The 14,066-nt window shown below is 38.9% G+C and overlaps 1 protein-coding gene across 6 annotated transcripts in view; it reads left to right on the top strand.

Moving 5' to 3' along the window:
- The window catches only part of LOC110092100 (protein MICRORCHIDIA 7), a 45,554-nt gene that overhangs the window by 10,810 nt on the left and 20,678 nt on the right, over positions 1-14,066 (top strand). For all 6 annotated transcript variants that reach the window (XR_003702671.1, XR_002302557.2, XM_020816482.2 and 3 more), the window contains exons 7-8: positions 2,479-2,554; positions 3,717-3,845. Coding sequence is in view for 4 of the 6 variants with exons in the window: in XM_020816482.2 (XP_020672141.1) it covers positions 2,479-2,554; positions 3,717-3,845 (205 nt within the window). In the remaining 2 variants the exon portion in view is untranslated. The remainder of the gene's footprint in view (positions 1-2,478; positions 2,555-3,716; positions 3,846-14,066) is intronic.

The raw sequence follows: 14,066 nt of genomic DNA on the forward strand, positions 1-14,066 counted from the left end.
TTATGGAAATAAAAAATTAAATTCTGTAAAAATTTCAAGAAGATTTATATTTTTAAAATATCCTCAGTTTTAACACAATCCGATAAGTTTAACTTTAGTTTTCATTATTTTTGACGGTGAGATTATTTGGCTCTTATTTAAGGAGTCCGGGGACAATGGATTTTTTATATTCTTTGGGATTAGAATGCCCCCCACAAATTGTTGGGTACATTTTAGTCCTCCCTTTTTAGATGAGTTCATTTTAGTTTCATAATTTTTTAGGTGTTTAAATTAGTTCCTCAACTCACCAATTTTAGGTGTTCAAATGATTATTCCAATCTTGAAAGAAAGGAAACAAACAGTAAATGACAAATAAAATATAGAATTACAATAGCTGAAACTAATTTATTGATGCATATGTGGAAATTGCCTAACGAATTTAACGAATTTGATTTTGGCCTGTTCTTGTTCCCTTCTAGTTGACGGAAGGCAGCTTCACTAGTTCATGGACAAAGAGGTTGAGGGTTGGGGCTTTTGATAACTTGTCCAACACCTTTTCTTCTATGTTTGCACCCGCACGTGAGGGGTTGGACTGGTTACACTTGCTGGACCGCCCTCTTTCCTGAATCGGACTTCTTGCACTTTAATTATCTTGTCTTTGATCAATCTAACACATTCTTGAACTTTTTGTACAAGTCCTGCAGAATTTTACCAAGCAAACCAGTGGACCGCTTTTGTAACTAAGAAAAAATTAACAAATGATCACAGAAAGAATACAAGACCTGATGGGCGGAGAAGAACAATCCCAGCAGCAAATTCTAGAGGCTGTTATCGGCGGCTGGGTCATTAACAGCAAGCTAGGCTACTGTTAGGATGATTTGGAAGACCAGGAATTACTGGTTTAGGACCGAACTGAAAATCTGGAGGTTCTTCTGGAGTTCTTGAAGACTTGGTACAGCTGAGACTATTCAGCCCTTGATAACGAAGAGTCAATACAATTCTTGTGAAGTTATCTGTAGGAAATTAGCCCATATCCTAGATTTCCATGATTAAAAAGGCGGTGCTTATGGAATGATGAAAAAGAATACTGAAGGAGAGCAAAGAAAAGGTGGGAGAATAATGTTGGTGAAGTCTTAGACTCCACTACAAACCCTACCTCTTTTCTTAAGTTTAGGGCAAATTATTGCATCCGGTCACCGGATGCGGAGATAGGTCCGGATATTAATAAAATATTGTTTTAAATTAAGCGCAGGAAAAGCGCACCTAAAGCGTAGTCAAAGCGCACCTAAAGCGCAGGTGATGTGGCATGTTTTTATTGGATGTCCGAACCTATTCTGCGCGTCCGATGACCAGATGCAATAATTTGCCCAAATTTAGGGGAAATCCACCCCAAGGAAAAGAGACATTTCCCTTCTCAGATTTCTGAATCTGAAAATGAAATGAACTAACTCCAAAAGCTCCCCCTCCCCCACATAAGACTTAGGTATTTATAGGAAAGAGCCTAACAATTAAACTATCCCTGATAAAAAAAGGTAAAAGGGAATATTAAGTTTTTTTTGTTAATAAAAATGATCCTCCTATCTCTATCTTTATCAATTCATGTTATGAAAACAATGAAACACCTAAAAGTAGTTTTGAGCGTGTTTAAAGAAAACTTGATTTTTTAGAAAAAAAAGCAAACAAAAACACTCCAAAATGTTTTATCCAAATTTTAAAAAATAAAAAACAAGAAACAGAATTAAAATGATGCCAAATAGGGCTTTAATTATTTTATTCCATTTGGTACAATTTGGTTTCTGCGTTACAATGTGAATTTCCATTGACTTGTGATGGTTTGTGATTACAAATTTTGAGTTTGTGTGTAAATTTGTGCCTTATAAAATCTAGACTTCAAGATGCTTTAATCTCATTTTCATCACTTGTTGTTTAAATTTATTAATTCTAGTTAATTTGCTTACATCTGAATTTTACTTTGCCAATTCATCCATGTCACTACTTCACAAAAAAGAAAACCTATATATTTCATTTTATTTATCTATATTCAGTACACTACATTTAGCATGCATTTGCATATGAAACCAAAATTTTGATGCGTCCAGCATCAATTCAATTTAATAAATTATATATAATTCGGACAGTGAAATGGGCGTATTTTCTCAATTGGCTTCCTAGCTATAAGACATTTCTGCTTTGTTGCCTATTTGTTAGCAGACTTTAACATTACATTGTAAGGAGTGACCATGCATGTCAAATGTATTTCAGACCAGCCAGCATGGCCAGCTTGTTTTAAGATTGCCTTTTACTATGTACCCATATTTTTCTTGAAGTATGCCTAGGTGATTTCCTTGTAAGTACATTTTATTGCAGTTGAATTCTCATTTGCAGTTTTAATTAGTTAATCAGCAATTATCCAACTCGTTTGGTGGTTTTGAAAATTTTCACTTTATGTTTCACCTTTTTTTATGTTGACCACTTATATTATTGAAGCTTACCTTTCAGCCCTACAAGAAGCATTGGGATGTTGTCCTACACATTCCTGAGGGACACTGGTAAAGAAGACATTGTAGTTCCCATGGTATGCTAATTTCTTTTTTTCGTAATTGACTGTTTAATTAGCGATAAATTTCTAAAGGAAACATATATACTGTTATCTGAATGAAGTTTCTCATCTTTGAAATGATATGCTTTTTTTCTAGCTAGAGATTGCATATTAATTATTAACATCCAAAATGCCGTCAAAGATTTTTTAACCATACTTTCTTTTTATTCCATTCTATAATGAGTTTTGATTTAATATATTATGCTAGGATTTCCTTTTGAAGGACTTTCTGAATTTAAGTTATTTCGTTTATTGGAAGTAGCTGGCTTTTGTTGCTGCTGTTGGTTTATTCCATTGAACTTTCTTGATGGTTCAGTCCTCATAATAGCTTACACACTAGTGAGCTTTGATTAATGCGTTTTGCCAGTCTTTCCTTGTTGAGGGATTTTTGAATATATGCTCTTTAATTTCATTTGGAAGTTTGCTGGGCCTTCTCACGACTGTTAGTTTATTCCATACACCTTTCTTGAACGTCTAATCTGCATGAAAGCTTATAAAAAGCATAAAAAATCATCTAGGATGTTTACGGTTATATTTACTTTTCTATATTCATTCTAGAGTGAACTTTGATTTAAAAGTTAGTTTGGCACTTTTGCCTTTTGTGATAAAAAATCATCTAGTCTGCCTATATTCTCTTCCTTATGCGGTAGTATTAAAGCTAGGAATATGAAACCTTTACCTGAAACCTCTGTAAGGAGAGCCTCATCTAGTTGTGTACTAATTAGCCCTTCTGCACTACGTGTGAAAGTTTTCATACTGCTTGACCACCTAGAAAGTTCTGTGGAATAAAAGTATAAAACAATATGTTAGTTGGATAAAATTTTGGGTTGTTCGGCTTGTCTTGTGTAGTTGGTTAACTTTAGTTGGCATGATGAATCAGCTTCGTAGCGCTCAATTAGCTTTGCCTGGACAATCACCATTCTTGAGTGACTTGGGGCAAGTTTATAACAGACAAATTGGACATGCTTCTGGAGCTTGATAGATTGTGGGTGTGATATTTGAACTAGTTAGTTCTTGTGTTATTGAATCTGGATCAGTCATGGAGTATTTACTTAATTATCTAGATTACATGCCCAAATCTGATTTCTTTGGTTATTGTTCAGTTATCATCATTCTGACCCTTAAGCTTGTTCTGCAGCTTGATTATGAGAAGAGGGGGCAATGTTGGGAAAAAATGATGTCTTCATCAGCAATTGATTGGAATAAAAATGTGGATATTATTGTGCAGTGGTCACCTTATTCTTGTGAGGCTGACCTTCTTCAGCAGGTAGTCCTTTCTTCTTGAGGTTAAGCTGAATGAAATTTCTGTCATGGCCTAGTTTGCTGTAAACAGAATTATTTTGTCCTAAACATTTTTTCTTGCTTGTGAAAGGGGACCCTTTGGGTGAATGTTAATGTCGTCCTATTAAAAGTTCTGCAGATGTTTTTTTTTTTAATATAGAATTTGAATTAGCATGTTCAGAACTCTATCAATAACTTAACCAAATGTATGCAATTTTTTTTTAAACAAAAAATATTAACTAGATAAAGATATTAACTTTGGGTAAGAATTTTTTTATTTAAGAGGCCGATTCCAATTGTTCTAGATGAATTAGCGGATAGTCGTCAAACAGAAACAACAAACTGCATTTTGACTGGATTAACCGGAGGATGATCTTTCCAATTTCGTCCAATGCTAAACGTCAATAATATATAATTTATTATCTTTCTTTGAAATATCTATTTAAGCTCATTCAATTTCTTACTAAAGAATGCAATATCATGCTTTCTTAATTAAATGCTCTGGTAGTTATGCTAAACTCATCATAATAAACTTCGAACACTTTATTGAAATAAATCAACTGAAGCATGTATGTATTGTTAAGTCTCTCTTTAATTTCAATAAAAATGTTATCAATATTTTCAATCCATTTGAGTTTTTTTAGACAATTTGTAATTGGAGTGATGATAGTATTTAATCATTAAATAAATTAAAATTCTATAAAAGATAGCGAAGATTTCAAAACACTTAATTCCATGAATATTAGTTCTTTAGATTTTATCAAAATTTATAGATAATACCTAGATTAAACAAAAGCTAGGAAGATCACTAGAGTCACAAAGCAAACCTTTATTCAAATTTATAATTTTTTAATTTGTAAAACTTCAAATGCTTTTCTGATGCCCTCCAAATAATATTTTCTTCTCTTGCTATAAGTTAAAATATCATCAAACTAGATTAAAAGAGAATTCCTAATGTAAGATAGGAAGGCATGGTCCATTATTTTTGTGAAAATGTTGGGTGCGTTGATTAATTCAAATGACACCACTAACCATTCATATAATTCATCTTTGATTTTAAATGCAACATTTCACATGTCAACTTTCCTATTCTCAAATCATTTATGGAAAATATTATAACCCATTGTTTCCTAATAAATCCATACAACAACAACAAAATCAAGCATTTATCCCGCTACATAGGTCGACTACTTGAATCATTTTTCTCCATTGTATAATGTTAAGAGTCAAATTCTCATTTAAAATTAATAAAAAATGTCATTTATAATATCTTTTAAGTATTTTTAGGTCAACCTCTACTTTTCTTAACATTAGCCAAATTTTATTCATCTACTCTCCTAATCGCGCGGGCCATTGGAAGGCCAATGTTGTATGTGACCAAACTATTTAAGACAACTCTCTCTAATCTTAATATGCCACTGGAGCTACTCCAACCTTTTCACGTATGTGCTTATTTTGCATTCTGCCTCTAAGAGTAAAGCCACACATCCACTTGAGCATCCTCAGCTCTGTGACATTTAATTTAATGCTTCTCTTTGAATGCTAACATTCTGGACCATAAAGCATTACATATCTCACCACCTTCTTATCGATTTTTCCCTTAAGTTTGAGGGTTACTTTTCTATCACACAACAGGCTCGATGCATTCCTCAACTTTAACCATCCAACTTGAATTCTACTAATAATATCCCGATCTTTTTCACCATCACTCTGAATAATAGACCCAATATATCTAAAACATGTTCTCTTATTAATGATTTGATCACCCAAGACCACAATCCTCTCACTAGATCTATTACTAAAATTTCACTCCATGTATTCGGTCTTAGTTCTACTCAAATGAAAACCTTTAGACTCTAAGATTGACCTCAATAATTCAAGTTTACCTTCAACTCCCTCTCTTGTTTTATCACCTTGGTCAAACAACCTTGTGTTTAAACACAAGTAACAACTCCTACATACATGTCCTTAATGACTTGAGTATAAGCATTATTAACTCCTATTTAACTCTCTATAACACTCTCTTGGAACTTTATCATAAGCTTTCTTTAGATCAATAAATATCATATGTAGATCTTCCTTATTTTCTCTATACCTCTCGATCAAATCTTTCAATAAATGTACATCTTTCATAGTAGACCTACCCGACATGAATCCGAATGATTTTGAGAAACATTAGTGTCAAATCGTAACCTATACTCAATAACTCTTTCCTAGTTTTTTATCTTTTTTTTGCACATTTTGATTTCATCGCCAACTATTTTACTATTAGGAGTTTTTTTATACTTCAAGCACATCCTTTGCAATATTTTTAATATCATTAGCTAATTTTTTCCCACATAACATTATCTTCCTCATATATAGTCAAGGTCTTAAGATTTTGAATCTTATTCTAACAAATATTTTTCTCAGTATTTTTTAAATGCCCCCATCTAATTATAGGACAATATTTTATTTTATTTTTCATATTCCACCACTTTATCGTAAAGTTCAAAACTAATAAGTGGTGCTAGGTATGTAAACTTTCACTTGGAATAATTTTATCATATTTGCAATTTAAATGATCTTTTATTTTAAGAAAATAATTAATCTGAGTTTTACTAGTTTATAAACCTATCTTTTTAAGTGAAATATATTCCATTGTATCTTTTTATAATATGGTAAACATGGCAATGATGATCTTAAGATTATAAGGTAAGCATTTCTCTTTTAAAATTTTTATCATTTCAACTAAGATGATTATAAGTTCTCTTTTGAAACTTTCCATTTATCTCTCCAAGCTCATCCAATAGATTTTAGCTTGCTTTGTCACGACCCAACCCGGATACTCGAACTAACGAGGCGGGAACTGACAATTGGACGGTTAAGACAATTACTAGTCTTACTTATAACAATAAATTCTAACATTTCACAAACTTTGAAGAGCCACTAATCAAAATTTTCACAAATACTTAACATTTGCATAAATCATAATTTACCTTCTTGCATTTGTACGCCTTCTTTTGTAAACATATTCATCTTCTCTTTCAGTTATTTCTATTTCTCTTGAGACTTACCTAAAAGTTTAGCTGTATAGGTTGAATTTACAAAGTAAACTTAGTGGGTAATTGTTACGCCGGGCCTGGCTGGACCGGTCCAGACCAGACCGGTCCGGTTCTACGTGAGGAAGCGGGGAGCTCCAGGCGGAGCTAGCAGGGAGGGCGGAAGCCATGGGGAGCCCACCGTGGGTTAAATGCACTGTTTGGGGGGAAATTATTTGAGGGAAGGGCTGTTTAGGAAATTTGCTTGAGTCCTTTCTTTTAATGGAGGAGTTTTGGAGGGATTTGGACTATCTTGAATTTGAATGAGATTGGAGATCTAGGGTTTCTTTTTCTTGGGCTCTAAGGTTTGCTAGAGTTTTGGAGAGTTGTTTCTTCCTCTCGAATCGAAGGAACGTGTATCTTTTATTGTTTTCTTGAATCCTTTAATGAAAGATCTTGTTTTGCTTGAGATTTCTACCACTGATTCGCTGTAAGTTGCTGTTTTCTACTGAAAAAACTGCTGTTTTCTGCTACAAAACAGCAGTTTCCTCTTCGTTTGTGCTGATTTTGGTTAGGTTTGCTTGCGAACTCAAGTATTACCTTAGGGTTACTTGCGAACTCAAGTATTTCCTATCAAATTGGTATCAGAGCGTTGTCTTGGGACTTTTGGAGGCTGAAATCTGAAAATTTCAGCAATTTTTCTTTCCTCCTCAAGAAGTTCTACTTGTAAAACCTTGGAGGGAAGATGGCCGGAAAGAAGGTTGATGCACTGGAGGGAGAAATAGGCCAACTGAAGGCTGATTTGGAGGAAAGAACCATTGATTTTCACAACCAATTCGCTTCCATTCATGAAAAGATGGATGGGAGGTTCACTGCTTTGGAGAATATGATGAAGAAGATGCTTGAAGACAAACAAAATCCGGCGACATCGGAAACAAGGGAGGCCACAGGCGGCCATTCAAGAGGAGGAATTCCGAACCCATTAAGGGGGAGGGAGAACCCGGAAGTGGAGATCCTCGAGGGAGATGATGGAATACCTCCTCTAGAACCGCTTTCTAGAGAGGAGATTAGTATGGGCTATGAAAGGAGGGGTGCAGAATTTTTTGGGAGAAGGGACGATGCTTACCGCCGTGGTGCTGATTTGGAAAGAAGAAGAGGGGAATGTGATGAAGGGATCGGGTATGATCGTAGGAGGGAAGATCGTGACTACTGGGGAGCACCTCCTCCTAGAGGAATGGGAGGTTATGGAGGAGTTAGGGGACACGGTGGTGACCCGAGAGTGAGGAAATTGAAGATGCCCATCTTTGAGGGCGAAGACGCACATGGCTGGATCTACAAGGTGGAGAGATACTTTACAGTCAATGGGTTGAATGAGGAGGAGAAGTTGACAGCTGCAGGCTTGTGCTTAGAAGGGAAGGCTCTGGCATGGTATCAATGGCGGGACATGAGGCGACCCATTCGCACCTGGAGGGAGTTCAAGGATTGTCTACTAGAACGCTTCCGAACCAGCAGGGGAGGAGACTTCTATGAGCAGTTTTTTGCCTTGACACAGGAAGGGACAGTGGCAGAGTATCGTGACCGGTTCGAGTATTTGGCCAGCAGACTAGATCGGCTCTCAGAGACAGTGTTAGAAGGAAACTTTATGAAGGGGCTGAAAGCGGAGATCCGGGCAGCAGTTCGGGTGATGAGGCCACGAGACCTTGGAGAGGCCATGGAGCTAGCTCAGCTGGTGGAGGACCAAAAGCATCTGGAGAAGGGGATTAGGGGAAGCAATTCTGGAGGATCTTACAGAATGACCACTACTTTCTTAGCTCCAAAGGCACCGGCAACAGGGGGGTTGAGGGAAATACCCAAAGAGAGAACTGGAGGGGGAAATTTCAAAAGGCTAACTGAGAAGGAGATACAGGAGAAGAGGGCAAAGGGGTTGTGTTTTAGATGTGATGAGAAATACATGCCAGGGCATAGGTGTAAGGACCGAACTCTTCAGGTTCTCACCGTCTGTGATGACGAGGAAGCTGAGGAGGGAGGTGGAAGTGGGTTAGAGATGGAGGATGAGGAGAAACTACATTTGGATGTAGCAGAAGTATCCCTAAATTCTGTGGTGGGATTCACTCCAAATCACACTATGAAAGTGAGGGGAGAGATGGCTGATAGAAAGGTGATAGTGTTGATCGATAGTGGGGCAACCCACAATTTCATCTCCACTCAGATGGTTGACTTGCTGGGGGTGAAACTGGAGGATACAGGCGGCTATGGAGTGATGTTGGGCACAGGAAAGGTAGAAATGGGAAGGGGAGTTTGTAGAGGAGTAGTGCTGATGATTCAGGGGATCCAGGTGAAGGAAGAATTTCTTCCCTTGGAGTTGGGGAGCACTGATGTCATCCTGGGGATGAAATGGCTGCAGACCTTAGGGGAGACCAAAGTAAATTGGGGTGCTTTGAGGATGGAGCTAATGGTGGAAGGAAAGAAGATGGTGATCCAAGGCGACGCAGGGCTATCCAGGACCGGCGTGTCTCTCAGATCCATGATCAGAACCATACAGGAGGTGGGAGGTGGATATTTGGTGGAACTGCAGCGCTTGGAGAGGGTCAGCGTAGGAGATGAGGGAAGCCTTCCTCTAGCAGTACAACCGCTCATACAACAGTTCAGTGAGGTGTTCCAACCGCCTCAAGGCTTACCACCACTCAGGGAACAAGAGCATGCAATCATTCTGAAGGAGGGGGTGCCACCAGTTAGTGTGCGACCCTACCGCTACCCCCAAATTCAGAAGGACGAGATCGAGAAGCTGATTAAGGAGATGTTGGACGCGGGGATCATCAGACCAAGTGTGAGTCCTTTCTCTAGTCCTGTACTACTGGTCAAAAAGAAGGATGGTAGCTGGAGATTCTGCGTGGATTACAGGGCATTGAATAAGGAAACTGTGCCGGATAAGTTTCCCATTCCGGTGATCGATGAGCTACTGGATGAGCTGTATGGAGCAGTAGTGTTCTCTAAGATGGATTTGAAGTCGGGCTACCACCAAATCAGGATGAAAGGGGAGGATATTCCGAAGACGGCATTCAGGACACACGAGGGGCACTATGAGTTCTTGGTGATGCCATTTGGGCTTACCAATGCTCCAGCCACTTTCCAATCCTTGATGAACAGGGTGTTTCGGCCGTACCTGCGGAGGTTTGTACTAGTTTTCTTCGATGACATACTGGTGTACAGTCGATCCGAGGAGGAGCACCAGGAGCATTTGAAGGTGGTCTTTGGAGTGCTACGGGAGCACGAGTTTAAAGCCAATCTGAAGAAGTGTAGCTTCGCCCAGAAGAGTGTGGAGTATCTGGGACACTTGGTATCTAAGGAAGGGGTGGCAGCTGATTCAGCCAAGATCGAAGCCATGCAACGGTGGCCTCTACCTAGGAACTTGAGGGAGCTGAGGGGATTCCTGGGACTGACGGGCTACTACCGGAGGTTTGTGAAAGGGTACAGCAACATAGCCTTGCCCCTGACAGAGCAGTTAAAGAAGGATAGTTTCTTGTGGGGAGAAGCGGCTACTCAAGCTTTTGAGAAGCTTAAGAAGGCAATGACCACGGTACCAGTTTTGGCCCTACCAGACTTCAGTCAGACGTTCGTGGTGGAGACAGACGCATCCGGGTATGGGTTGGGGGCGGTGCTGATGCAGCAGCATAGACCCATTGCCTACTTCAGTCAGGTGTTGGCAACAAGAGCAAGACTGAAGTCTGTATATGAACGGGAATTGATGGCCATAGTATTGGCAATTCAGAAGTGGAGACCCTACCTGCTAGGACGGCATTTCGTCGTCAGGACAGATCAGAGGAGCCTGAAATACCTGTTGGAACAACGGATGGTGACAGAGGAACATCAGAGATGGCTGTCTAAACTATTGGGATACGATTTTGAGATCCAGTACCGACCAGGGTTGGAGAATAAGGCGGCTGATGCCTTATCCAGGTGTGGGGGAGAGCTACAGGCGGTAACCATGTCGGTACCCCTAATGGTGGATTGGGGGGAAATCCAGAGAGAGAGTGAACATGATGAAGAATTGAAGAAGATCCGATTGGATCTATTGAAGGATAAGAGCAGCCACCCAAGCTACACCCTTGAGGGGGAGAGATTGTTGAACCAAGGAAGGTTTGTGATACCACAAAATTCCATCCACATTCCCCAGCTATTACAGGAGTTTCATGGGAGCGCCATTGGAGGTCATTCCGGAGTAGAAAAGACATATCGGAGGCTGGCCGCAGAATTATACTGGAAAGGAATGCATAAGCAAGTGCAGGAGACAGTGGCGAGGTGCGAAGTGTGTCAGAGAAACAAGTATATGGCGATGGCTCCAGGGGGGTTACTACAGCCCTTGTCGCTTCCAAATAGAGTATGGGAGGAAGTGTCCATGGATTTCGTGGATGGCCTACCACGATCGGAGGGATTCACTGTTATTATGGTGGTGGTTGATAGACTGAGCAAGTATGCACATTTCACACCCCTTCGACACCCTTACACTGCAGTGACAGTGGCGGCTTCTTTCATCAGGGAAGTGGTTAGATTACATGGAATTCCAGAGTCGATAGTGTCTGATCGCGACAAGGTGTTCCTCAGCCAGTTTTGGAAGGAGCTGTTCAGGTTACAGGGGACTATTCTCAAAAGGAGCACAGCCTACCATCCGCAAACAGACGGGCAAACAGAGGTTGTAAATCGGAGCTTGGAAACTTACTTAAGGTGTTTTGCTTCTGAAACACCAAGGGTATGGGCCAAATGGTTGGCCTGGGCAGAGTATTGGTACAATACCTCGTACCACTCAGCTTCCAGGATGACCCCTTTTAGAGTGCTATATGGAAGAGATCCACCACATTTGGTGCATTATGGAAGGGGCAGCACACCCGTATCTTCAGTAGAGCAGCATTTGGAAGAAAGGGATAGGATGCTGGAGGAGTTGAAGAAACATCTGATGAGGGCACAACAGATCATGAAGAAACAGGCGGATGCACACAGAAGGGATATCCAATTTGAAGTAGGTGAGAAGGTATTTCTAAAACTACGGCCCTACAGACAGAGGACCTTGGCCAACAGAAGAAATGAGAAGTTATCCCCAAGGTATTTTGGCCCCTATGAGATATTAGATAAAATTGGGGCAGTGGCATACCGTTTGAAATTACCACCTTCGGCCACTATACATCCAGTATTTCATGTATCACAGCTGAGAAAAGCCATTGGGGAGTATGCAACCAGTGCTGAACTGCCAACCACATTAACTGAGGAGATGGAAGTGATCCTAGAACCTCTGGAGCTGAAAGATGTGAGACTTGACCAGGAAGGAAACAAAGAGGTGTTGATCGCATGGAAAGGGCTCCCCGAATTTGATGCTACGTGGGAGCCATTTGAAAGAATGAAAGATCAATTCCCTTCATTTCACCTTGAGGACAAGGTGAGTCTTTGGGAGGGGAGTAATGTTAGGCGGGCCCCTCCAATCCTTACTTACTCTAGGCGGGCCCCACATGGAGTTAATTCAAGGGTTGGAGGGAAAATTTGAATGGAAAGGGGGGGAAATTTGAATAGAAGGGCTGTTTAGGGATTTTGTATGGGGATGAGAGTTAAAGAGGGGGAAAGGGGGGAATTAGGTCCTCATCTTGAATTTGAATGAAAAGTTTGAGATCTCATTGTGTGCTTGGGCTCTAGGGTTTGCTAGAGACTTGTGGAGAGTTGTTCTTCCTCTCGAATCGAAGGACGTTGTATCTTTCTTTGTTTTCTTGCATCTACTAGTGGAAACCTTGTTTCTTTTCCTTATTTTTCTCTGTTTGGGTGCATTTCCTGCTGCGGAGCTGCTGTAAAACTGCTGGGACAGCAGTTTTGCTCACTGTTTTGGGCTGATTTTGACTAGGGTTGCTTGCGAACTCAAGTATTACCTTAGGGTTACTTGCGAACTCAAGTATTTCCTATCAAATTGGTATCAGAGCATTGTCTTGGGACTGTTGGAGGCGGAAATCTGAAAATTTCAGCAATTGTTCTTTCCTCCTCAAGAAGTATATATATATATATATATATATATATATATATATATATATATATATATTCCAACTTCACTTTCTATTTTCTTTACATTCTTTCACATATTCATATATCTGTGCATACTTTCTTATGATAATCTATGCATATTTTACTATCATATATGCATTTGAATTTTACATTGTTTTATTCAGAATAGCCTCAAAATAAGCAAAACAATTATTTAAATATTTCTTTCAAAATGAAAAAGGAAATATAATAATGAAATTTCAAACAACTATAATTACCCACTTTGAATATTTATGAGCTCTAATTTCCTTTCAAACCTCAAGCTTTGCTATGGATTTATTAACACTCCTTTCAACTCAATTATGAAGATTCTTCACTGTTCAAATAGCATTAATGTGATCTTAATTTATAAAACTTCAACTTGGAGTACTCAATATATTTTTAAAGCAACATCAAGGATTCCTATTCTCTAATTTACTTCAAACATTTCTAAAATTTTTATTAGAAAATGATTACCTCACCGAAATTTGTCTTCCTTGCAAATCTTCTTCTTTCACTATCGGATTTATAGTTTGATTCTTCCTACCATAATAATATTTCTTCAATTAGAAGAAAAGAATTATAATATTTTCTTTATCTTAGTTTGAACAAAAAGAAAGAATAAGAAAAGAAATATTTACTTCTTTCTTTGTTGTCAAAATTAGAGAAAATTCTCAATCCCAATTTCCTTCCTCTTCCTCCTACAACTTTCTTCTTCTGCTTTCGAATTTGATGTCAACCTTTACTTAGGTTTCTATCATACAAGAAACTGCAAAGAAGAGAAATAAAATATAAACTTACTTTCTTTCTTCTCCTTCCTCCTCTGTCTCGTTTCTCTATTGTCGTTTGGCCATTTGCTTCCAAGGGAACAAAGGAAACAAGTATATAACTCACGAGGAGTAGTTATTTTATCCCCACACACGTGATTTTTCACTCAAAACAGCGAACTGAGCCTTGTCAAAGCCGCTGAGCATGTGTGCGGTCCACTCAGTCGCACGTCTCGTCCGTTTGTTCGCCTTGTTGAGTTGCAGTTTAAATTAGGGCTGGCTGGTTCAATTGAACCCGCCAGTTAAACCGGTTCTTACAATACCGATTCTTACATGCTTAGTTAATTCCATTTTTACAACCCCATT

The sequence above is a fragment of the Dendrobium catenatum genome, unplaced genomic scaffold (genome assembly GCF_001605985.2).
Source record: "Dendrobium catenatum unplaced genomic scaffold, ASM160598v2 fragScaff_scaffold_1416, whole genome shotgun sequence".
Lineage (NCBI taxonomy): Eukaryota > Viridiplantae > Streptophyta > Magnoliopsida > Asparagales > Orchidaceae > Dendrobium > Dendrobium catenatum.